The sequence below is a fragment of the Haliotis rufescens genome, unplaced genomic scaffold, assembly GCF_023055435.1.
Source record: "Haliotis rufescens isolate VD_foot unplaced genomic scaffold, xgHalRufe1.0.p SCAF_16, whole genome shotgun sequence".
Classification (NCBI taxonomy): domain Eukaryota; kingdom Metazoa; phylum Mollusca; class Gastropoda; order Lepetellida; family Haliotidae; genus Haliotis; species Haliotis rufescens.
The window spans coordinates 2,694,484-2,722,205 of record NW_025963846.1 but is presented as its reverse complement, the minus strand read 5'-3'; the positions used below and the strand labels follow the sequence as shown (position 1 = coordinate 2,722,205).

Sequence of the window (27,722 nt, the reverse complement as noted above, 5' to 3'; positions counted from 1 at the left end):
GTGAGTGAGTGAGTGAGTGAGTGAGTGAGTGAGTGAGTGAGTGAGTGAGTGAGTGAGTGAGTGAGTGAGTGAGTGAGTGAGTGAGTGAGTGAGTGAGTGAGTGAGTGAGTGAGTGAGTGAGTGAGTGAGTGAGTGAGTGAGTGAGTGAGTGAGTGAGTGAGTGAGTGAGTGAGTGAGTGAGTGAGTGAGTGAGTGAGTGAGTGAGTGAGTGAGTGAGTGAGTGAGTGAGTGAGTGAGTGAGCTTCATCGAAAATGTTTCGTAATCATGCCCCAACTAATTGTTGATACACCTATATATAACACCTCCAACAACCCCTTAAAAATGATTTTAATTTTTCAAGGGGCTGGCCATTGATATTTAAAGATAAGAGGGGGGCCCGGGTTTTGGGGTAGAGTCATAGGTTGTTGTTTTTATTGTAGGAGCTGAGATTTTTTTTCTTCTAAAAAGAGAACTGAGATCATTTTTACGGCACATATCGAATTCAACCTATGGAAAGAATGTTAAAATGTTCTCCCTGTTCACTTAAACATAATAACGGTACAGACGTAGGTGATTTTGAAAGAGAACAATGAAAATAGCAGCATGATAAAGCATTTTTTTTAAATAATTAAAAGGACCAAGGACCAACATGTGAAGCAAATCCCAGTCAGCTTGATATGTTTGTACTCACATCTACAGAGGAATGTACTCAATTACAGTAAACTACGGTTATAACGAACACGCTTATAACGAACTACGGTTATAACGAACTAAAAATAGTAGTCCCTTTGAGTTCGTTATAACCGTAGTTTACTGTACTAAGATTGAGGATGATGGGCATAAGTGCAATAACTTTTGATGTCAACTGAGGAAAAATAGAAACATTACCAAACTGAAAGTTGGACACCTTTGGTCAAAACCCCGAATAATGTTACAAAATAGTTGAGAATCAACCGCCCAAACACAACAACAACAGTTTGCTGAGTAAAGCAGTGCTACATTACCCAGATCAGTGGAACTCGAGTTTGAAGTGAAACGTTTGCTGCACTTGCAGCATTCCAGCCTACAAAGATCTGGATGTAAAAGGAACGATGAAGTGTTCATTCACACCCAAACCGTTCGACAGTGACAAATAACATGCTGAGAATAAGGATACGACTGAGAGAACTAGCTATTGGTATGATACATCAAGAAGCAACGCATGACCATGTTGCAAGGAGTTTGGGCTGTAGCCGAATGACAGTCATCAGGCTGGTGGTCCCTTATAAGCCTCTCTGTCATTAAAGTAAAACATATACCCAAAAACACTCTCAGTCACAATATGTGTCAGCCAGCGCCAGCCGGATTTGTTCACACTGTGACTAAATCTTTGAGGCTGTCGATTGCTCGATTATTTACAGAGCGTAGTCATTGAGCTGGAATATTGCTGAATAAGGCGTTAAACAACATACAAACACAATCCTTGATCTGCCTCCTGACTCTTAATAACCTTGCTGCAAACGGTGAAGAAATACTGATATGGCATCCAAGCTGTTTCATCGTATCCCTACTACAAAGGACCGCTGCAAAAAACAACGTTCCTGTGAGTCGAAATCGGCACACACAAATTATAGTAACGCACACCATTTTTGTCATTTCATTACCAGATTGTGTAACGCCTATGCAAAAAAACAAACATAATTGAATTAAAGAAATAAACCGTACCTTAAGAAAAGTTTGTTTAGATAGGGTGTAAATGACCAGAAGTCGTATCCCCAATGTGCCGTAAAGCGGCCTTTATCGAACAAGGATTGAGTCAGAAAATATACTGTTGGTAAATACCACAATTCTATTCGTTAGCCTCGATGTCACATGTGCGAGTGAAACATGCCGAAGTGATGAAGACGCCGATTCTGTTTAAGTAGTCAACAGTATATGGTGATTTAAAGAATAACAGATAAAAAATGTCTATGTTCATTTAACAGAAAAATACGTATTGTTGAAGTGACCTTGCTAAGAAAATGTTGCCGGTTGCCACTGACGGCCAGACGACGGAAGTCTTTGGAAAGTTGTCAAGTGAGGACCTACATACAACATTGATAAATCTTTTTTTTTAAGAGTCTTTTTTCGTATGAATTATATTCCTTACTTCAACGGATAATTTTAGGTCACAATATTTTGTTAAATTATGATATATGTTTTCTGCGAAATTATGTAATAAGAAGAGGATTAAGCCACATGTTGATGATGTAGCCTATAAAGAACTATTTCTTTCAGGAATTATTTTACCATTTGTTATTTGCCAGAGAGTTGCCTGTTACGTTCTCCCTATTAGTGAAAGTAGCTGTTTCTATGCATATCCTCCACGTTTGCTACATATTTGAAGAAATATGATTGTAGGCTATATGAAATCATGTTTCATTATCAAAGTATCATCTAGCTACAGGCTAAATTTTCATTACCTAACTGAATATTTGTCAGGTCCACTTATTTTGGAGGTGGAACCAGTTGGTCGCTGGTTTGAAGCGTATACTCAGCGTCTCCAGAACAAGCATTCAGTATCTCATCATTCCCGGTCCAGCTCCAGCTCTTCCGAGAGTGAGACAGATATCTATGATGATGATGAATTCAGCGAAGCACTGCTACTGGGTTTAGACCCAAAAGAGTGGAAGGTATGAATGTCAAGATAAGAAATGACAAAATTAATAAGAAACAATGACAATAGCTTCCATTGTCTATTGCTAATCACCTATCAGCACCAATCATCTGTTGGCTTCCCTTGTTAGTTTCTATCCTTTGTTATTTTCCACCTTTTGTTATCTTATTAATTTTGTTGTCCTTACATGTACATATACCTGCTCTCTGCCTCATGGCATTCATTCACCTGATGAAGGAGTAGGCATATACTCCGAAACGTTGTGTTCCTCATAATAAAGAATTTTACATCCATATATTGTCTTCCTTATGTGTATTACTTCTAAATGCCTTTCAAAGATCTTACATGAACAGGGTTGAGATTTTCTTAAGATGAAAGATGAGAAAGATTGGAAAGGAATTGGCAATAGATAGGACTAGCCCGTTAGCAGGGATCAGTTTTGTTATGTAAAGCATTACTAAAATTCCAAATATTTTTGGGGGTATTGCTGTTTTACCATTCTGGCAAGTCGACCTTTCTGGTTAATTTCTATGATGTATATTAAAGAATTTCAGGTTGTGTGTGTGTAATATGTCAATAAAAATAATAGAGAAAGGGTATTCTTGATGTCAATTCAAGTTTATCCTAACCCCTACTGATTGCAGCATCAAGATCACTATGCAGTGTTAGGACTGAAGAATCTTCGCTACAAGGCATCAGAGGATCAGATAAAGAGGGCATGTAAGTATTGGTAGGATTGACTACTTGGTGCTTTTTTGCACCATATTTGCCATAATAAGTGCTCTGCGTGCTTCGAAAGTTGACAAAGGGGGCAGTTATTAAACCAATGCACAGGAAGTTAAATTTGTTTTCAGAGATAGAATGATAGTCAAGTAATTAAGTTCAAATGTTGATAAAACTAAAATATTTTTAATAATAGTTACAATGCAATCATACATGTTATATGACCCTTCTACACTACTGTCTTCGGTAATGTACACATGAAAGAAATGACTGTCATGTACATTTTCCGTCTTAGCACAGGGTGCTTATATAGATTACGTATAGATTGGTCTAGAATTTAGTCTGGGGGCATCTATTGGAGCAGGCCACTTAACACCACAAATACGGTAACTGTAATCATGTGTGGACATAATACGTCTGTAAGCGATATGATGCATATCTCAATAGTAAGGTAAGTTCATACCATTTTACATGTCACCCCGACCCGTGAAGATCCCGTGGTAGAATAGGTCTTCAGCAACCTATGCCTGCTGTAAAAGGCGACTAATGGGATTGGGTGGTCAGGCTCACTGCCTTGGTTGATGCATGTCATCAATCCCAATTGCGTGGATCGATGCTCATGATATTAATCACTGGATTGTCTGATCCAGACTCAATTATTTACACAGACCGCCGTCATATAGCTGGAATATTGCTGAGTTCTGTGTAAAACAACAAACCAATCAACCAACCAACCAACTTGTCATCCCAGGGATTTATCTTGACCTGCCCTGAGGCCAAATATTGGACACCAGTCTGAAGCAAATGTCAGTTAGTTTTCCCAAATAGGAATTTACAGTTTCCCAATTTGTGTTATAGCCACAACTAATATGATGGCTTGGAAGAGGGGACTTGTTTTTCACCAATAGCAGACGTCTGGACCAATAAAGGAAAGGCATTAATTTACATTCTTGCAATGAATGCAATGCTAAATACCTCTGAACTTAAGAAGAAAGAACTTTTAAGAATTCTCAATTACAAACTTTTTATGTATTTTTGTTTCATTTTGCATCGAGACATGACATAGCTGCACAAATTGAGTTATACCAGTATCATAGCCGGGTGTATTGCAAGGCAATGAATATTTGGTAAATGGTTACCGCCCTTGATTTAGTATTGTGATATCAAGTAGCCATGGTCATATTGCAATACATTCATAATACAGATAACTATAAGAGGTGACTAATGTGATCGCGTGGTCAGGCTCGCTGACTTGGTTTGATGCATGTCACCGTATCCCAATTGCGTAGATCGATGTTCATGATGTCAATCACTGGATTGTCTGGTCCAGACTTGATTATGTACAGACCACCGTTATATAGCTGGAATATTGCTGAGTGTGGCATTAAACAACAAACAAATCTATTTGTTAGGTTTTTGGTAGCCAATGGTATATCATGCAGCTCTTGGTGCATTAACCTTGAGAGATAAAACAATGCCAAAGAAAGTGAACGTTTACCATGTTTACAGATAAAAGGAAAGTGTTGAAGCATCACCCTGACAAGCGGAAGGCGAGAGGCATGAAGGTGAAGGATGGTGAAGATGATTACTTCACATGTATCACCAGAGGTATGTGTCCTTAACACAGTCGGGACCCGTAAAGATTCCGGGGTAGAATAGGTCTACAGCAACCCATGCTTGCCGTAAAAGGCGACCATGCTTGTCGTAAAAGGCGACTAACGGGATTGGGTGGTCAGGCTCGCTGACTTGGTTGATGCATGTCATGGATCCCAATTGCGTGGATCGATGCTCATGATATTAATCACTGGATTGTCTGGTCCAGACTCTATTATTTACAGACTGCCGTCATATAGCTGGAATATTGCTGAGTGCGGCGTTAAACAACAAACCAACCAACTAACACAGTCGGGGTGAAACGATGCATCGGTGCACTGGTGCATGATGAGTTTTCATGTGACGAAACGATACAAGATACGTTTTTCTCTGTATCGATACAAGACATACACTTTCTGAAATAAATTACTTTCTACTCGTTTAATTACCCCTATTGTTTTTATCACTCAGATTCAGGAAAATGTGTTGTAATTTGCGTTTCAAGTTCACTACTAAAAATAGCCATTACGAACATGTGTCTACAGCTAGCTTTTCCTTTTGAACCTGCTCTGAAATATTTATAGTCAAGAAGTTTCCATGTGATTTGACGTAAATATGTGTATCGCGATACGTACCGTATTGTGACCTATGTGTCGCGATACGTATCTTATCATGACCTTGCAGCATTGTATCAAAGGTCAATGTATGAGCTGTGATGTATTGGATGTTCACTATCATAGTATTATGGCTGAAAACATCCACTGATGCCTTGCTGTATGGCACTGAATGATACCATACAGAAGACACTTCATTATGTATTGAGGGGGCACTGTGGTCTTGTACTTTAAGGCACAATTCTCTGTGCAGAGTTGCGTCCCTTTGGTGTTCCATGATCCTATGCTTGTGAGTTTGAATCCCAGATTCGCCCTGATAACTTTTGTGGGTTTGTCCTAAAGCTAGTGTAGGTGATGCATTCACATTTCAGTTTATTCCCAGAGAAGCCTTTATTACCAACAGTATTGTATACAGTGTCACTGACAGCTTCAGACTAAAATGCTTTTGGGTCATAAACATTATGACATGAAAATATCCGTGTGGGGATTTCTGGGCAAACTAGGTACTTGGTAACCCATGTTTGATTCAAGAGCGAACCAATGAGCATGATATGGATCAGGTTAAATATCCGACCTCGCTGATTGTTTCAGTGTTAACTTGCAGGGGTATATTTAACAGCAAATCTGTATGTAGCCAGCAGGGCTTGCTCCTTTGAAAGTTATTGGCCCTTCTCCAAACTAACTAGCCTACAACTAAAAGGTGGAGACCGCGAAGTGGCCAGGCATGAGGTCACGTAGTCCCCTGGCAGGACTCTAAAAATTTTAGAACTCCTCACCCCTAAAATGCTTTTTCCTGCGCTCTTGAGATTAAACCGTGGCTTCCATTTGCCTCATTTTGTGGTGATTTATGAGCAATTAAAGATGTTGTACAGAACATTACGAAATGGTGGCCAGTTGTCATTCAACTGGGGGGCACGGGTGGCGCAGTTGTCTAAGGCACCACGATTCCCTGTGCTGTGTTGCATCCCTTGGGCATGCCAGAAACCTTTGGTTGTGGGTTCGAACTCCGGTTCGCCCTGATTATGTTTCTAGGTTTGTCAGCACCATACCCGTGCTCGTGGGTTTCACTGAAGGTGTAAACGTTTTAGACCGGCTTTCCTCCCACATTATGCTGACACGCCGTGTATAACTGGAATACTGTTAAAAGCGGTGTTGAAAACAACTCACTCACACTCATTCTACTGAGATGATCAAATTAAAAAAATGAAACATACACAGAGAAGGGGCGGAATTTTGACTACCCAGACGCACCATCTACGTTTCAGCAAGCCCTTTGTAATTTTAACTGGCCATGGGCCAATGGGCCAGCAGTTAATCTACCCTGCCTTGCATTGTAGATCATTGCTCATGCAGTCAACCACTGGTTTGCCTGGACCATGCTTCCATGATATTGCTGGAATATTGCCAAAATATTACTGACATTGGTGTCAAACAACATGCTCTCAGAAGTGTTTGAAATTAGCAGGAGTTTGCTAGTCTGACACCATGTCTGGAACTAGTAAACGGTAAAATTCAGGAAGAACTCTGAAGCAGAAATATTTTGTGGAATAGTGAAAACAAAATATAATTCCTTACCCTGGGAGCTCCATTTGCTCATGTGCGAAGGATGGTTCTGGTTTCCCATACTGTGCTACTCAAAGGAAGTTAAAGAACATCCAATTCTTTCATATTACTATAGTTAATCTGGCATGAGACCGCCTCCGTGGTCTAGTGGTAGAGCGTCAGCCCGGAGAGTGGAAGGTCTGGGGTTCGATCCCCGGCCGCGTCATACCAAAAGAGGTTAAAAGATGGTACTTGTTGTTACCCTGTCTGGCGCTCGGCATTAAGGGGCTAAAACAAGGACTGGTCGGCGCAGAGTCAGTATACTGTGTCTGAGTGGGGTATTCATGTTAAACTGCGGCATGGTATCTCAGTGAGCTAGCACTATAAATCGGCATCAGTCCGGACTAGTACAAGCAGCCACGCACACACGGGCATGCACGTCGCTATATAAGTGCAATAATCTTGGACGCGACGTTAAACCCCATTTCACCTCACCTAATCTGGCATGACATATATCTGTAGTAATATGAAAGAATCAGGTGGTCCTTAACTTTTTTTAAGTAGGATACTTAGAAATGTGTCATGTGTCTTTCCCAGAATCACAAATGACCCATGGCCCAAGCAATGTTAAGCAGTGCTTGTTTAATGCTATTGTGTTTAACTGTGTTAGTGTTTGAGTGAAGTCAGGTGACTACAGAGGCTGTATTGGTGCTTGTTTCAGCCTATGAGGTTCTGGGTACTCCCTCCAAGAGACGAGCGTATGACAGTGTTGATCCTGAATTTGATGATTCAGTACCATCAGCAACAACAAACTCAAAAGAAAACTTCTATGAAGTCTTCACATCAGTGTTTGAAAGGAATGCAAGGTTTGTATTTCTGAAATGTGTCTTTGACCTGTCACAATTTGACAATACATTTACCAGATGGATGGTTCAAAATTTTGTTTATTACCCATATGGGCTCAAATATGCAGTGTAATAACTTTTTGATATTTGCACAGTGTGCAATTAGTGATTCTCAAAGCTCGGAACGTAAAACATTAATTTCACTCGTGACATATTTTCCGTAATCACTCGTACCTCGTGGGTTATTCTATAAGTCCTGCATCATCTGCAGGTGTGGCAGAACAGCCGGCCAGATCAAGCTAGTAATTTCATTGTACATTTCAGGTGGTCAAACAAGAAACGAGTGCCCTCACTAGGAGATGACAAGTCCACATTTGATGAAGTCAATGACTTTTATGGTTTTTGGTAAGTGGTTTATATCATTGCTGTACTAAGTTGTTTCTTTTAGCTGTATGCTGTTAACACTAGAAGTTCCATTTTGCAGATTGCAGCCATATGTCTGCAACACTGTAGGCTGTTATCACCTACCTGAAATGTTGTAGACCACCTCCGTGGTCTAGTGGTAGAGCGTCCATCCGGATAGCAGAAGGTCCGGGGTTCGATCCCCGGCCGCATCATACCAGAAGACATTAAATGATGGTACTTATTGTTACCCTGTTTGGTGCTCGGCATTAAGGGGCTAAAACAAGGACTGGTCGGCTCAGTCGGTATACTGTGTCTGAGTGGGGTATTCATGTTAAACTGCAGCATGGTATCTCAGTGAGCTAGCACTATAAATCGGCATCAGTCCAGACTAGAACAAGCAGCCACACACACACATGCATGCATGTCGCTATATTAGTGCAATAATCTTGGACGTGACGTTAAACCTCATTTCACCTCACCTGAAATGTCGACCATATCCCTGAGCCATTGCAGGCCAGACCAGAAAAATTGCTTGCTGTTTTTCAGAGATATTGTGGAGATAAGACAGTAAATCTGACTCACTAATTCAGGAAACAACAAAATTACTATGTTACTGTGGGAAAATATGGCTTCGCAATGTCTAATATGTTTGCCAGAATAGGAAAATCGTAATTGTGAAAATACCAATCAAAAACCGCTCTTATGCTGTAGAAAATATTAGTCTTGGTTCCCAGGCTCCGCCGCATCATCATAACGTCTGCCACATATTTCATTTTTATTTCCATTTTCCCCCCCAAAAGAATCTTTAAATATTCTGCATCTCAAACACATGACCCTGGCAGTGAAATGCTAGAGTACTTTAAGAACATCATGATTTCACAGAAATTATTGTTAAGAAAATTTGGTTACATACTAGCTTGAACAACCGAAAAAAACAAAAACCTGCACAATGTTTTAAAAGCCATTGCCTGAGAACCTATTCTTTTATATATTTTTTTAGCCTTTATGTGGTACGGTATTTCTATCTCATCATCATATCCTATATTCCAGGTATGAATTTGATTCATGGAGAGAATATTCATATTTAGACGAAGAAGAAAAAGAGAAAGGTGAAAAGTAAGTATGTGTGTCATCAGTCGTAAGGAATATTGAGCTTGTTCCTTTTCCATCCTTACGCAACATGGAAAGAATTGAGGATATTATATGAGTGTTCACTGCCTCCATGGTCAAATGGTAGAGCGTCCGCCCGGAGAATGGACTGTCCGGGGTTCAATCCCCGACCGCGTCATACCAAAAGACGTTAAAATATGGTACTTGTTGTTACCCTGTCTGGGGCTCGGCATTAACGGGCTAAAACAAGGACTGGTTGGCTCGGAGTCAGTATACTGTGTCTGAGTGGGGTATTCATGTTAAACTGCGGCATGGTATCTCAGTGAGCTAGCACTATAAATCGGCATCAGTCCGGACTAGTACAAGCAGCCACACACATACATACACGTACATACACGTAATTGCACGTCGCTATATAAGTGCAATAATCTTGGACGCGACAGTAAACCCCATTTCACCTCACATGAGTGTTCATGTCATACTATTTAGATTTAGGCATGAGTGCCGTAAACATAGTAGGACATGAACACGAATATAATGTCCTATTTATTACCGAAGAAGATGTCTGTATAGAGACGAATTTAGTCTTTACCTACCTATAAGGACAGCAAGTTGCAAGAGCAGCGGAACCACAATTGGTCGAATGATGTAAACAATCTTCAGCTATGATGTCGTTTCTAGGGTGACGTCATTCCAACCTTATGTCACAAAAAGATTCGAATGACATCAACAATGCCGTCCCGATGACGGAAACAATACACTGGTTTTTTTTGTGACATGACAAGACCCTAGGGCACATATGATTTTTATGAACCCCGATATGTTTGCCCATGTAGGTAATAAATAGTTTTTTTTAGTCTTTACGTTACACTATATGGCTTCCAATATGATATGGAAAGTTGCTAATGCTAAGGTACCGAGGTATTTATTCTGACTTTGTCACAGCAGACTTTTGGTGCAGTATGATTGCACAATACTCAGTGGTATGACTTTAATTTCTGTGTCACAGTCGGGATGAAAGAAGATGGATTGAAAAACAGAACAAGGCTGCTCGACAGAAGCGAAAGAAGGAAGAAGTTTCAAGGATAAGATCGTTAGTTGGTGAGTCAACTATTCATTTGGGTATACTGGGTTGGTGTTCACATCGTTTCTTTTATCTGTTTTTTGTAAGAGGTGACTATTGGGATTGGGTGCTCAGACTCGCTGACTTGGTTGATGTATGTCATGATATCCCAATCGCGAAGATTGATGCTCATGGTGTCAATCACTGGATTATCTGGTCCATTATTTACAGATCGAGGTCATATAGCTGGAATATTGCTGAGTGCGGCGTTAAACAATAAACAAACTTCACTGCATCATCAGTACTTCATTGCATTATTAGTACTTCACAACAATGTCAGTATTTCACATCATCAGTACTTCACAACATCGTCAGTACTTCACAACGTCGTCAGTACTTCACAACATCATCAGTACTTCACAACATTGTCAATAATTCACATCGTCAATACTTCACAACATTGTCAGTACTTCACAACATCGTCAGTACTTCACAACATCGTCAGTACTTCACATCGTCAGTACTTCACATCATCAGTACTTCACAACATCGTCAGTACTTCACAACATCATCAGTACTTCACTACATTGTCAGTACTTCACAACATTGTCAGTACTTCACAACATCATCAGTACTTCACAACATCGTCATTACTTCACAACATCATCAGTACTTCACAACATCATCAGTACTTCACAACATTGTCAGTACTTCACAACATCATCAGTACTTCACAACATCGTCAGTACTTCACAACATCGTCAATACTTCACAACATCGTCAGTACTTCACAACATCGTCAATACTTCACAACATCGTCAGTACTTCACAACATCATCAATACTTCACATCGTCAGTACTTTACAACATCGTCAATACTTTACAACATCGTCAGTACTTCACAACATCGTCAGTACTTCACAACTTTGTCAATACTTCACAACATCATCAGTACTTCACAACATTGTCAGTACTTCACACCATCAGTACTTCACATCATCAGTACTTCACAACATCGTCAATACTTCACAACATCGTCAGTACTTCTCAACATCGTCAATACTTCACAACATCGTCAGTACTGCACAACATCGTCAATACTTCACAACATCGTCAGTACTTCTCAACATCGTCAATACTTCACAACATCGTCAGTACTTCACAACATCGTCAAAACTTCACAACATCGTCAATACTTCACAACATCGTCAGTACTTCACAACATCGTCAGTACTTCACAACATCGTCAATACTTCACAACATCATCAGTACTTCACAACATTGTCAGTACTTCACATCATCAGTACTTCACATCATCAGTACTTCACAACATCGTCAATACTTCACAACATCGTCAGTACTTCTCAACATCGTCAATACTTCACAACATCGTCAGTACTGCACAACATCGTCAATACTTCACAACATCGTCAGTACTTCTCAACATCGTCAATACTTCACAACATCGTCAGTACTTCACAACATCGTCAAAACTTCACAACATCGTCAATACTTCACAACATCGTCAGTACTTCACAACATCGTCAGTACTTCACAACATCGTCAATACTTCACAACATCATCAGTACTTCACAACATCGCCAGTACTTCACAACATTGTCAGTACTTCACAACATCTTCAATACTTCACTGCATCGTCAGTACTTCAGAAAACATCTTCAATACTTCACTGCATCGTCAGTACTTCACTTCATCATACACAATCTTCATAAAGGTGGAGTGATAAGTATGAAATTAACAGGTATTAGCCCATCCAAGAGTTGTGTGAGGCAGAGATATGACCACAGCCCTCTATGTTGTAGACAACAGCTATGCCTGTGATCCCCGTATACAGAAGTTTAAGGACGAGGAGAAGGAGAAGAAGCTGGCAGCCAAGCGGGCCAAGCAGGAAGCAGCCAGGTTGAAGGCCGAGGAGGAAGAAAGAGTAAGTGAAATATTGTGACAGGAATTAACTTGTATTTCTAAGATGATTAAACTGGCTTCATCAGTATTGTTATCATATTACCGTATTCGACGTAATAAGCGCCCTGGGCGCTTTCAAAATTAGAAATAGGGGGCTCTTATTAGAATATTATTTTGGTAAAAAAAACAGAGTTGAAAGATACATTTTGTGGTTTATGCTGACAGCCTGAAATGTTTATGTACGACAGATATATTTTTACAGAATTTAATTCCCCATAATTAACGGTGCATATAACACACGAGTGTGTATTATATACAAATAAATAAGTCTTGTGTACATTGATCAATCAGAAGGGTGCTAATTGGGATTGTTCACTTGCCAATATATTAGCAAATATCGTCGTGGGCGCTTATTAGAGCGGGGCGCTTATTACGTCGAATACGGTATACATTTATATACCACAGGTATCCAGGTACTAGTTTCTGCTCAAATGCGGTTTTATTTGTTCCCCGACCTGTGGATCCATTTGCATTCCAGTTATCATTCTCAGCTCCCTGGGGAGTATACAACCCAGGCTGCCCAGAGGTGCAAGAAGGTTTTTACATCCACCTCACATATCGGGTACCCATTCCCTGCTGGGTGAACAGAGGCACATTTGAACTAAGTCACTTGCCCAGGGTGACACCACACGATTTGACACTTGTGTTTTTGGTGAATGTACATATTCGTGTTTCCACTATCTGGGTGGGTTCTATGAGTGCACAGGGTGTATGTACTGTACCCTAGGGGTAGTGACAACACTGTAAAGACCTGTAAACATTGTTGGTCCCTAGGTTGAATATCAACCTGGTCACTAGTGGGATACGATCTCAGCACCTGGCGCTTGCTAGCATGGCGCTTTTGTCACTTGCCCACTCCCTCCCCAGAATAGTTTGGCTTGGAGGTTACAGGTCAGAATAAGTTCCTTATCTCCATGCATACCTAACCCAGGATTTTCATACCGTAATGTTACTTAATAGGTGGGTTTGATGTCAATGATTGCAAGTGCATTATCAACATATACAGTTCTAATGGGTTTTCTGTAGCCATTGTTAATTGCATCAATATGTATGATATCAATAGTTCAGCATATAAGAAATTGGCGTTACTCACCTTAGTGGGGGCACGGGTGGCCCAGTCGTCTAAGGCGCCGCAATTCGCTGTGCAGAGGTGCGTCATTTGGGAACGCCAGAAACCTATGATTGTGGGTTCGAATCCCGGTTCGCCCCGATTATGTTTCTAGGTTTGTCAGCACCATACCCATGCTCGTGGGTTTCACCGAAGTGGTAAACGTCTGAAACCTGCATCACTTCGAGCTTTCCTCCCACATTAAGCTGACACGCCATGATATAACTGGAATACTGTTAAAAGTGGCGTTAAACCCAGCTCACTCACTTTTGTAAGAGGCAACATACCAGACGGTCAAGCTAGATCTCAAGGTTGATTGTATCATACCCTTATAGTTGTTCTTAATGTCAACCACTGGTTTGTCTGTACCAGTTTATTTGCAGGACATCGCCATATAGCTGGACTATTGCTGAACATGGCATTAAATAACAAACAGAAGCTTCAGTAAAAGCAAACATTTTTCCATGGGGTTAAATATTTTGACTGGGGTTTATCTGTCTCAGGTTCGCAGAGAGGCAGAAGAAGAGGAGAGGAAGAAGAAACAGGAAGAAGAGGATAAAGCTAAAGCACAGGTACGTTAAAGGTGTATTGTTTCAGCAGCGGAAGAAAGCGTGCATTAGACACCCCTTCCAGATCACTGCTGAGGGAGGCACTGACCTACTTACACCACATGGGCTATGAACACGATGTACCTTACACAATAGTGCAAAACCCAGAACCATTGCTTACTCCCCTCTAATCTAAATGGAATCATCCAACCTCGGCATATACACATATAGCATAGTTCCAAATGTATGTGTGTTTCATTGTCGTCCAGTACTGTGGCATGCTGTCGTGTGGTGTCACATTCGAATTTTCATTCCACTCTCGACTGCGTCGACTGGTTTCTCGTACCACTCTCTCCTTCTGGCTCCGCTTGATCAGGCATATTTCTGCCTGTGACGTAAAATAACATTCGTTATCATATACCTATCAATGATATGACGCATTTTGCATATGAGACAGTCATATCACAGGGGGTGTTGATACCCAGACCCATATTACACCCAAATTATGTTTTTAGGTTTGTCAGCACCATACCCGTGCTCGTGGTTTTACTGAAATGGTAAATATCTGAGACCTGCATCACTTAGGGCTTTCCTACCACATTAAAGGGGCACTGATCTAACGCAATTCCCCGGGACTGGTTGTTGCCTTTGTTATTGTTTTTCCCCAGTTAGTACCCGGATGTTTAGCAGAAATCAAGACTAGTACATTTCTATGTTGTTTGGCTTCTAATCCTACATAATAATCTGTTGTGATGTTTGTAGGCCCTTTTGATCGTCATAATCAATCCGGACAGATTTTTAAGTCAAAATGACTGACATATTTACACATTTTATAAATTGCCTGAGAGAATCACATTTTACAAATTGACGGTAATATATACACGCTTACAAAGGAAAAGACCTGTGAAAACAACGTCTATCGCGCATTGAAGAATTTCCCAACCAAGACGTAGAGAAACAAGAACGAATCGGTTCAAATGAAGGCAACAAAAGGCATATATCATAATTACAACCTACCAAATTTATGTGTATAAATTTTAGGCAGCTTCCTTGTTCAAGGAATGTATCCGTGAATATCCACACAAAGGAACAATATCCCACTCGTCTGCAGCTGTACAAAGAAACTTATTCGATGTCACGTGTCTCTGTAACAATCAAATATTTTAAAAGATGTATATCGTTTCGGGATATTATAACCCGTGTTCGTTTCTCAACTGATCACTTGGATTGTTTCGGGTGTTTTACATAGATGTCAAGTCTCAAAGGCCCACGTGACAACGTCCACGGTTCCTAAAAAATCTATTGAGTGATAGATAACAATGATCAATCAATCAACGTATTATCAGTTAACCCTTTGAACAAAGTATGTTGTTTTTACATCGGCACTTCACGCCATGATATAAGTGTATTCCCTTTGTTTTAGTAAACCTACACATGTAAACACTCACTTGTGACATATCTACTGTGCAAGATAACAGTGATTAATCAATCAACGTATTTTCTGTTAATCCTTTGATGACTAGGAACTATCTGTTGATTTACAAAAAAAAGTAAATCAACTGATCATTCATCTCTTGCTGGGCTGCCACGTGCGTATTACATAACACACATTTCACCTCACTTCAAACCTGGATTTAGATTGAATAATTACCCCAGACACAATAAATGCCAAATGGGAACCTTTGTCAGGTAATCTAAGTGGTGCTACCACTAATTGTACCTGTAATAAATTCATTAACTGAGCATCAAGTAAATGACGACAAATACACAAGTGTAGGGTTTTACGAGAAAACGTGGAGTAGTAATCGTATTATCGACGCAAGCCGGAATCCGAAAATGCTTTCACTGCATGGATACTTTTTTTAGTATTTCCAAATGACGACATCCGATGAGCTCCGCCGTTCTTTTTGTCTGTTTGTTTAGCCTGAAGAAATTAATTAGCATACGCCCTTTGTCGAAATCTTTATAGATCACAGTTAACCAATCAGTGTTTATGCAAAAATGCGTAAAACAAATATTGCCTCCAGCCTCCAAGTTTATTTGGCTGTCCTTGCAGACGGTAGCAAAGTCTCTGGTCACGCTCAGTTGCGTTGCGTGTCATCCGGGTACTCACGGGGGAAAAAACAATAACAAAGGCAACAACCAGTCCGGGGAATTGCGTTAGATCAGTGCCCCTTTAAGCTGACACGCCGTTATATGACTGGAATACTGTTAAAAGCGTCGTTTAACCCAACTCACTCACTCACTCACTAGTGCATCGACTACTCTGCTAGCTTTCCCAAGGGAATGTCTTCCAAACAAGGTGAAAATGTGTTGCATTCACTTGCAAATGTGATGTTATGATATATAATGAAGAGGTTATAAGTTAGTTTTCCTATTATTCCCCATATCAAGCCAAGAATCTCATATCAGCCCAAGGGCTGAGTATGGTGAAGGTTACATGTGTTGGATGTAACTTAGTAACAGAGACACTAATGTCTGGTTAGTGTGATGTCTCTCATGTTCCTCTGTGTTGCAGGCTGCAGCAGCAAAGAAGGAGAGAGAAGTTCAGAAGAAGGCGCTGAAGAAGGAGAGGAAGACCCTGCGAACTGTGATAAAGGTCAGTCAGAGGCAGTCAAGTAAACCTTAAAGTTTTTAACCTTTAGTGACTGCTTGATGCGCATCCTATGAACCTCTGCTTTGCCAGGACAAGACTTTGACCAGTTTGAAATTTGTTAGCAAGATGTCTCCAGAACCTCTGGATTTGCTTCAAATTGTGTGCCCCAACAAGTAGATAATTGTGACCTTGACCTTATTTTCAAAGTCAATGGAAAAATATTTGACCAATTTTGCTGATGTGTCAATAAACAGTGTACTGTTTAAAGATATTAGATTAACCTTCTGACCTTGAACATGTATTTTAAGGTCTTGAAAAGGTTATTCCTTCTTGCTGTTTTGCTTGTGAAGTGTCTCAAGATTTATTTCATTGATTATGTTCATATGAGGTCATTTAGGAGATTTGGCATACTCAACTAGATTTGGTGACATTGACATTATTTTCAAGGTCACAGATAGCAATTGACTGATTTCGATTTTGAACTTATTTGCGTCACTGATTGGTGCCTCATGCAGGTGCCATCACAATAATATTGTTAAGCAGACATGTGCTTTCTCCAGACGTGTCATTGTACCAATTACACAAAAGGGATTATAGATGAGGATCAAGTTTTGTCAGCATTCTCTCTCAAAATGTATCTGCTCTAAGTCAGATGCCTTTGGAAATAGTGGAGCTTGTTATTTATACCTGATCATGATTTTTTTACTCTTGTTTCATATTATTTTTGTTAATGAACTATCCAATTGAGAAAAAGCCATAAGTTTCAGACCTAGTTGATGTTTCAGTGTGGCGACAAGGTTTATTTTTAATTACTCCATGAATTTTTCCTCACAGATGAGGTCAGATCAAAATATCTTTTCAAAGAAATGACTTGTAGCGTGTGGTAATACACATGTAATACTATTCCTACGTGGCAAATACATGTTTAATGAACAGTGCTATATTCCATCGTTGCAGGACTACGAGTATTTTGCCAGTGATGAGAAAGAAAGGTTGGACTACATGACGGAGGTTGACAAGCTATCTGAAATATTGTCACTCACAATGTAAGTGGGTCTTGCATGATACACTGTGTGGGGAGTTCAGGGTTGGGCTAACCCTCAGAAATGTGGGTTTCGGGTGGTCTACATGGCTGGATGGTGATTCTGCGTGGGTACTTGGCTGTACTTGCCTTATGATGCAACTTAATGGGTGATGTTGTAAAACTCGGTGGCTGGGTTGATAGCCTGTCAATGTACCACGCCGACATGGATGTTTGCTCAGAATATTAATCACTGGTTTGTCTGGTCCAGATTATTTTCATTCTACATGCAAAAGGATGAATAGTCCTGGATGTGGAGTTAAATAACAAACAAAAACTAACTGGACCCCTTGGCAGCGTTAGAAACTAACAGTTTTTGTCCACTAGTCCTTATAATGATAACATAAAGCAAAACCCTTAAAATGGGCGAATTTCTACTAGTCCTTAGGATACCTTTACTATTGGGCAGTTTGGTAAGGACTATAGGACTAGTGCCAATTTCTAACGCTGCTTGGATGATGAGCTTGTCAGTAGCATAAATCTTTCTCGATTGTCCTATATGTGGCTTAAAAAATGTCCGTTTCAAGGATTCCTGTAATTATTAAAGACAGGAACTCACATACGTTTGTACCCATAAGACAACAACCAAGAAAAGATGCGATGCACCTACATCAAAGTTGCCTGATGTTTAAACTAATTCCCTTCAGAGGTTAATTTATCAGCTGGCCATTTGTTTCCATTCACTTGGCCACATAGTGGTTGAGACGTTGACGTTGACGATTTCTATCCATGTTACAGAGGTGTGCTGTTTCGGAGTCTATTCTTACCATACATCTGTATGTGCCCTCCTTATGCAAATGATTAGGGGCCACATAGTGTTTGAGACGTTGACGTTCTATGATTTCTATCCATGTTACAGAGGTGTGCTGTTTCAGAGTCTATCCTTACCTTACATCCGTATGTGTCCTCCTTATGCAAATGATTAGGGGTGAATCGATACATCAGTGCTTTCATGCGACGATACGATACACTACACGTTGTTTACTGTATCGATACAAGATGAGATACTTGCTAAAATAAATTACTACTCCTGAGCCCCTCAGCGACTTTGTCAGTTAAATATCGCAAAATGTATTGTACTGAGCTTTTCAAGTTCACTGCTAAAAATAGACGCAATGAATACATGTCTACGGCTAGCTTTCTCTTTTGAACCTACTCCGAAATACTGAAAGTCAAGAAGTTTCCACGCGATTTGATATCGTATCGTATTGTGACCTTGCTGTATCGTGTCACCCCTACAAGTGATTCTTGTCTTACCTGTAGGTTACAAGCCCTGAATGAATCTCTTAACTGTGGGGACAAGGAGAAAGCAAAAGATGCTTTTCTGAAAAATGTAAGTAACATAAACAGCACAAACAACAGAATATGTGTCTCTGGATGAATACCCTTTGTGTGTGTGTGTGTGTGTGTGTGTGTGTGTGTGTGTGTGTGTGTCTGTGTGTCTGTGTGTCTGTCTGTCTGTCTGTGTCTCTGGATGAATACCCTTTGTGTGTGTGTGTCTGTGTCTGTGTGTCTGCCTGTGTCTGTGTCTCTGGATGAATACCCTTTGTGTGTGTGTCTGTGTGTCTGTGTCTGTGTCTGTCTGTCTGTGTCTGTCTTACAGAGACAAAGGCGCAGTGCAGTGGTCTAGAGGTTTAAGCATCTTATTGTCCAAAGAAGACCCCTGTTTGCTGCCCCACATGGGTACAAAGTGTGAAGCCCATTTCAGTGTCAATTGGTTGGAATAATACTAATACTCACAGACTTCAGAGGGGCGGCGGGTAGCTTAGTGGTTAAAGTGTTTGCTCGTTACATCGATGACGCGGGTTCGATTCCCCACATGGGTAAAATGTGTGAAGCCCATTTCTGATGTCCCCCACTGTGATATTGCTGGAATATTGCTAAAAGTGGCGTAAAACCATACTCACACACTCATGCACAGACTTCAGAAATGATACAGAGGAGAAAGAGTCTTGGTGGCTTGATTATTTACGTGACTTGTACCCAGATGGCATGGATCCTTGCTCATATGTCAATCACTAGATTGTCTGCTCCAGACTCCGTTATATACAGGCTGCGGTCAGAGTGTGGCATTAACAAACAAAGCAGAGGCTTCTTGAGAATATGTGTCAGTGACTGCCGCTATCTTTCTATACATCAGTATCATGGATGAGGATAGATGGTATGAGCCATGGCTTACCTGCTTTCGCCCTAATCACATCCACTGCGTGTTGCCTTGATAGAGCTGAAAGTTTGCACACTGTGGCACAGAAGTCACCTTCCTCATCAGTTGTAGTAATAACTTTATTGTCTGATTACAACGATGAGTGTGACTTGGAACGCTTTTAAGTTTCTGTGTATCAAAGAAATAATATTTAGATAACTGCATATATGGACTAATTGTTCAGGTAAAAGATGTGAATGATGGCATCGAGCGTGAGAAACGTGAACAGATCGAGGCCATGTCTAAGAGCAGTGGGAGCGACAGTAACAAGGGCAAGAAGACCTGGACAGAGGAAGAGTTGTCTTTCCTTATCAAGGCGGTCAATCTCTTCCCAGCAGGAACTAAAGACAGGTTGGTAGTAACTTGCTGGAGAATCTGGTATTTCAAATCATTCAGGGAGACGTGTTTGTCAGTTGTAAATGTGGGCGGTCAGGAAGCCGAGTGGTTAAAGTGTTCGATTCCCTGGGTTCGATTCCCGACATGGGTACAATGTGTGAAGCCCATTTTTGGTGTCCCATGCCGTGATATAGCTGGAATATTGCTAAAAGCAGTGTAAATACTCACTCACTCACTCACCCACCCACCCACCCACTCACTCACTCACTCACTCACTCACTCACTCACTCACTCACTCACTCACTCAGAGGCACGGGTGGCCCAGTCGTCTAAGGCGCCGCGATTCGATGTGCAGAGTTGCGTCCCTTGGGTACGCCAGAAACCTATGTTTGTGGGTTCGAATCCCGGTTCACCCCGATTATGTTTCTAGGTTTGTCAGCACCATACCTGTGCTCGTGGGTTTCACCGAAGTGGTAAACGTCTGACACCTGCATCACTTTGGGCTTTCCTCCCACATTAAGCTGACACGCCGCGATATAACTGGAATACTGTTAAAAGCGGCGCTAAACCCAACTCACTCACTCACTCACTGTTGTAAATGTACTTTGTCGAAGTGCAGGAGATGCTGATGGTTTGTTCTGTCATGTCTATACTCCCACATCTTCCCGAGGCAAGGGACTTAACTGACTGTAAAAGTCCAGTTTCCACCCTTGCCGAACTAGGCTGGAATTCCTGGGCTCAATCGTAGTGCCACCAGTGGTTATTACGAGTTATGTCCCTTATAAGCCTCTCCTATAGACCAATCAGATTCCACCTCTCGTATCACTTGCATTTGTTTCACACAAAATGGCGGCGCCGAGTCAAGACGATCTGATTGATAATCAAGATCTGTATTGTGATAACATGACCTTACCTCGCAAAGTGCATCAAATCACATGAGCACCTTGATTAAAAACGTGAAAAGATTTGGAAAATATCTGTTGACGAGTTGGCGGTGCACATGCTTTGCAAATCCAACAATCAACCTAAATCTGCACGACAGATTACTAACCGGATTTCGATTTCGGTGCCCGATTTTGATTGGACTATGCATAGACTTGTTAGTCCAGCCAAAATGTAACTCCATAATACCGACAAGGGTGGAAACTGGACTTTTGTAGTCCGTTAACTCTCTTGCCTCGGGAAGATAATACTCCCATGACTATGACTGATGTCTGCTTGGATCTCCCCATCATTCTGTACACATGTGTAATATACTGTTATTCTAACCGGGCACGAGAAGTGCCTCTGATATTTTGTAAAGTAAAGATACAGCTTGAAGTTTGTTCTTACGTTAATATGTTCTCACAATGCTCTCAGGGACAGGAATGTTTCATTAAGTTGTCACAACAAAGATGTGAGTCTTCCTGATTGTTACAGGTGGGAGGTGATAGCCAAGTTTATAGGGCAGCATGTGTCTGGTAGCAATAAGAATGCCAAGGATGTACTGGGCAAGGCCAAGGATTTACAGAAAAATGGTAAGTTGCAGGACACCCATGCCTTCAGTTCTAATCCACATGCTTTTGCTTTGTACCCACGATCGCCTCTGTTGTCTAGTGGTAGAGCGTCCACCTGGAGAGCGGAAGGTCTGGGGGTCAATCCCCGGGCGCATCATACCTAAAGATGGTACTTGTTACCCTGTCTGGCGCTCAGCATTATGGGGCTAAAACAAGGACTGTCGGCTCGGAGTCAGTATACTGTGTCTGAGTGGGGTATTCATGTTAAACTGTGGCATAGTATCTCAGTGAGATATCACTATAAATTGGCTTCAGTCTGGACTAGCACAAGCAGCCACACACACGTGCATACATGTTGCTATATAAGTGCAATAATCTTGGACGCGACGTTAAACCCAATTTCACCTCACATTGTACCCATGACAAGGTAGATAACTCTTCAGTGTTTCATCCTACTAGTGGACAAGTGGCCACCCTGAAAGTTGAATTGGTGATGCAACTTTGCCCATTCCTCCCCAGGTTGTACTAGTTAGGCAGGGTACAAGAGTGTTTGCTTAAATATGCACAGATGCACTGAATATTACAACATGCACACATGAAACAGTGATATTAACATCCTCCTTAACCCTATGGAATAGGTCCCCAGCAACCTATGCTTGTTGAACGAGGCAACAAAATGGATCAGGTGGTCAGGCTCTGTGGTTTGGTTGATTATGTGTCTTCGTACAACGACGATAGAGGATGCTGCTCATAAGGTCAATCACTGCTTTGTCTGCTCCAGACTTGGATTATTTACTGGTCACTGTTATATAGCTGGAAAATTTCCAAGTACAGCGGTTAACAAACAAACAAAACTTTATCAATATTATTAGGCTTTCAGTTGTTTTTGGTACCTGTCCAACCTTATTTCTGTTTCAATTCACGCACGCACGCACATATTTTTTTTAAAGAAGCTGAATTTTTTTTAATCATGTTAATAATTTACATGTTATTTGATTTTGGCATTTAAATTGATATGGCTAGAGGTGACCCACAGCCTACACAGTGGATCCTACACACTCCTGACCCATCATTTCAAGACAGACCCGTGAAGATCCGGGGTAAAGTAGGTCTTCAGCAACCCATACTGGCCGTAAAAGGCGACAGTGCTTGTTGTAAAAGGCGACTAACGGGATAAGGTGGTCAGGATCGCCGACTTGGTTGATGCATGTCATCGATCCAAATTGTGTGGATTGATGCTCATGATGTCAATCACTGGGTTGTCTTGGCCAGACTATACAGAAATCCATCATATAGCTGGAATATTGCTGAGTACACCATTAAACAACACACAAACAAACGTTTCAAAACAAGTAACTTTTTATTAATATTCTGCAAAGAAATATTTGATCTTCGGCTGTTTTAACACTGGTCAGATGGTATGAAATGATGACAAAGAATAATATTTGGTTGTGTGTGGTTCAAGTGGTTCGTTTTTTCCAGACTCCTTCTTGAAGGAGGAAGCCCAGAAGAAGGCGTATGAGAAGTTCCTTCACGACCACAAGGCCGCCCCAGCTGGAGTGCAGGATAACCCCAGTGAGAGGATGGAGAGTAAGTCCCCATGTATTTATACAGCAGCAGGCTGCTAGAGTAGCCTAGTGGATGAGGCATTCACCTGTCTTACTGAAGGCCTGGGTTTGATTCCCACCTGCTTACAATGTCTGAGTGAGTGAGTGAGTTAAGATTTAACGTCACATTGGCACTATTTCAGCCATTACATCGTCTGAAACTCATTTCTTCGCCATAATATACTCACCGCCAAAAGAAATGCGAACCATGGAAACATATAGAAAAGTATGTACTTTAAGAAGAGATGTTTCCAATGTGTACCAAGTAATGACAAAACTAACAATCAGTTAAATGTTACCTCAGAGTGTCTTTATTCATGATATGCTGCGAGGGGCGGTCGGGTAGCCTAGTGGTTAAAGCATTTGCTCGTCACGCCGAAGACCCGGGTTCGATTCCCGACATGGGTACAATGTGTGAAGCCCATTTCTGGTGTCCCCTGCCGTGATATTGCTGGAATATTGCTAAAAGCGGCGTAAAACCATACTCACTCACTCATGATATGCTGCATGTGATTTCCAAACTTTACACGATAATTGAATCAAATGGTGCATCTCGAGTCTTGGATCTATCACGTCACATGTGATGTGTTCATGAGCGTCGGTTTGGGGGGTGGGGGGGAGCAATTCAATTGTTTTTAGTTTTCTGCTTCACTACAAGTCACCTGGTATAAAAAAATTAAAAAAATGGGAGGAGAACCTGCAACAGAGTTCTCTTAATTAATTTTTTTTCATTGCAACAATTTTGGGTTGGTGGATCCGTAAAGCAAGTTAAAAGTGTGTGACCCTATATTAGTGCAACTATCTTGAACTCAAAGTTGTACTAATTGTTAAAGTGTTCACACTAACCTGGGTTTCACTTCCGATGCTGGTATAAATACATGTGCCACTCTTAGTGTTCCTCCAAGATGTGGTTGGAATATTGCTGAGAGCAGCATTAAACACAATTCACTCATGCCATCATCTGTCTTCTCCACCCAGGTATTGCCGAGCAGCAGATCCGGGAGACCGGCGCCAACCCTGCCCCCTGGACCTCGGATGAGCAGAAGCTGTTGGAGCAAGCCCTCAAGACATTCAACGCCAGTACGCCCGACAGATGGGAGAGGATTGCCGAGTGTCTACCTGTACGAAGCAAGAAGGACTGCATGAAGAGATACAAGGTAATAACAGATGTCCTACTGGTTTGGTTTCAACATTAGAGTGTCGCATTAAACAACAAACAAACATGTACTCCCATAGCTGTCAGGATGCACTTAGAGTGGGTATTTATAAACGCTAACGCTGCATAGTTAGGGGCCTCTGTTAACAAACTCGACCTGAAATCCGCTATTTCCGAACACATCCTGTAGAACAAAAACCATAACATCATGTGGGAAGCCACCAAAGTCCTGTCTACCAACAACAAGAACAACTGGCGACAAGAAAACTACAAGAAGCCATTGACCAGGGAAAATATCTACCTTGTTTTGGCTTCAATTTCCCCCCTCTCTCTCTCTCTCTCTCTCTCTCTCTCTCTCTCTCTCTCTCTCTCTCTCTCTCTCTCTCTCTCTCTCTCTCTCTCTCTCTCTCTCTCTCTCTCTCTCTCTCTCTCTCTCTCTCTCTCTCTCTCTCTCTCTCTCTCTCTCTCTCAATCAATCAATCAATCAATCAATCAATCAATCAAATGTTTGATTTTATTATTTGGATTTTGTGAGTAAATATGAAGTTTTTCATCTTTTGAACTTATACTGTTTTTGACTTCAACATTTGTGCGAGCTGCAACTTGAAAACTACTTCATGGCGATTAGGTGCCTCACTGGCAAGTGTGGGTTCGAATCCCGTACTTTACTAAGAAAGTGTTATAACAAATATAACATGTTTCACTCACCCTTCAATGGAATGTGACTTTTTTTCTTTTTTTTCAGGAATTATGTGAAATCGTTAAAGCCAAGAAAGCGGCACAAGAGGCAGCGAAGGGGAAGAAGACATGACGACAGTGTCCGCTAGATACCGATGTTGTCTTGTGTCTGCTGTGGATGTACAGTCTCATAAATGTTTTGGACAATCCCTGAGTGTACCAGTGTATACTGTCAACGCTTGATGCTACTTGTAAACATGAGTGCATTGCCGTACACTATCGATACCCATTTAGATCCTCCTTTGGCTACAAAAGCCAAGCACAAGACATCTGAGGCTTTCACTAACAATACGATACCGAAACAATCAAACTAGTGAACTTTGTATTACATATCCGAAATACACATGTCTACAAAACATGGGTTTCGCAATAATCATCTCGTTATTTTGTTTTCGTGAACTTTAAAAGTTGAATTAAAAAACAAATATGCTGTTTTGATTAAATTTCAAAATTAAATGGTTTAAAGTTGAAATATTACTGGTAGTTAAATACAAGTATGTAGTATAGTTTCAAATATTTCGATTATAAAAACAATGATGAAATCATTTACAAAGTGTGCTTGAAAATGTTATGTTGAAATTGTTTAAGAATGTAATGCGAGCCTTTATTCTTGTTCATGTGGCAATGGATATTCTGTCCCTAATATACTGATGTGTTGTGTTAGTGAATGTGTAGCTCACCTAACAAGCATAATACATGTCCATGAAAAGGGTTTCCAGGGAACTTGTTTTTTTGTGGTGGATGTTAGGGTTCGTCTCTGTTCTGTTCATGTTCATATGTCCATGTGTGCAGGAACTACGAAAACTTCAAGCACTCTGCTGAGATAAACTTATCTGGTCCAATGTATGTGTTTTTTAATTCATTTGAGGTATTGTGATCCTCTGTGTAAAGGTTAGTTATATACTGAAACACTTTGAAAATGCATTTTCAAAGTTTTGTAATATTTGAAAGGGAAAGGGCCTCCCTACATAAATGCATTCATTGATGAGTAAAATACTGGAATAAAAGTTGGACTTGGAATATTTAAGGATTTTTTTTATATATTTAAAAAAAAAAATTGAAATAAAACCGAAACGTGCGGCAAACTTTATAATGATGCGGGCGGTGCCTGAGAACCAAGTCTTTTTACCAAGTATTTTTTTTTAACAATGTTATTTTGTCACACTTTCATCATATTTTGTCATGCAAGTAAAATATTTATTGCTAAAATTGAGGTAAAGTTGTTTGTGCGTTTTCAAGGGTGTTTCAGTATATGTGTTTTGTTCGAGTTGACTGAAATTGGATATCATCTCATAGAATGTAGTTATCAGCAGTAGTACGGGTAGCATGTACGTATTCGCTATTTTTATGTACCAGGGTGCCGTTGTACAAAACAACCTTTACTAAGGTTGAACTTAGTTACTAAGGTTAATCTTAAGGTAACCTTATCAAAAAGTTACGCCCGTTGCACAAAACTACCTTTGGACAACCTTAACGTGGACAGGATACTTAGCGGCAACCTTAACTAAGGTTGAACTCTTTAGTGTGGGAGACTCAATTATGTCCGTAGTTACGGTTGAGAGTTATCTCCCCTGCTCGCATCTGCAGACGACTAATATTGCTACTTCAACATGACACAGCCGTCTACCAGTGCACAGAAACGGTGTCGGCAATCAAACTTTACATCAAGTGAGCTGACACTCTTGGCCGATGGAGTCAAGTGTCGCAGCCATGTTTTATTCGGCGCATTTTCTTCAACAATCACCAATCAATCCAAAATGAGGGAGTGGGATGCAATAGCCGCAAAGTAAGTTTTACCATACATTCAACCTAGCTGATGCAGCATCGTTACTTTGTAAATGAGATCAAATTTGTGTATCTATCATTCCTCACACATCAACAAGAAAGTAGCCATGTTGAAATTCAATGAAGTATCAACCTTAGCGTGGCTAAGGTTGGGTCTGACCAACCTTAAAATTTTCATCTTAGCGTAAGGTAGTTTCATGCAACAGGGGGTCAACCTTAGTAAAGGCCTAAAGTTAAAACTGAAGGATATAAGGTAACCTTAGCGCTAAGGTTGTTTTGTACAACGGCACCCAGCCCAGTGGAGGTTACATGTAAGAGTCTAGGTCCCCAGCAACCTAGGCTTGTCATAAAAGGAGACTGAAAGGATCGGGTGGTCAGGCTCTGTGACTTGGTTGATTGCAGGTCATCGATGCTCATGATGTCAATCACTGGATTTTCTGGTCGAGGCTTGATTTGTTTTAGACTGCAGCCATACAGCTGGAATATCATTGAGTGCGGTGTTGAACAACAGACAAACATACCATGGCAATTGATCAAGTATTTCTGATAATAACAGTTACGGATATGAGTTGCGA

At 40.8% G+C, this 27,722-nt stretch overlaps 1 protein-coding gene across 1 annotated transcript; it reads left to right on the top strand.

The window, feature by feature from the left end:
- The first annotated feature begins 1,825 nt into the window (after positions 1 to 1,825).
- On the top strand, positions 1,826 to 27,481 carry LOC124144888 (dnaJ homolog subfamily C member 2-like). The gene is made up of 18 exons (XM_046514503.2): positions 1,826 to 2,035; positions 2,441 to 2,631; positions 3,260 to 3,335; positions 4,848 to 4,946; positions 7,809 to 7,953; positions 8,257 to 8,337; positions 9,388 to 9,453; positions 10,457 to 10,548; positions 12,334 to 12,455; positions 14,105 to 14,173; positions 16,668 to 16,748; positions 17,703 to 17,791; positions 19,090 to 19,159; positions 20,214 to 20,380; positions 21,785 to 21,882; positions 23,344 to 23,451; positions 24,447 to 24,625; positions 25,370 to 27,481. The coding sequence occupies exons 1-18, from the start codon at positions 1,981 to 1,983 to the stop codon at positions 25,433 to 25,435; spliced, it is 1,854 nt and encodes a 617-aa protein (XP_046370459.1). The 5' UTR covers positions 1,826 to 1,980; the 3' UTR covers positions 25,436 to 27,481.
- Positions 27,482 to 27,722: the final 241 nt, after the last annotated feature.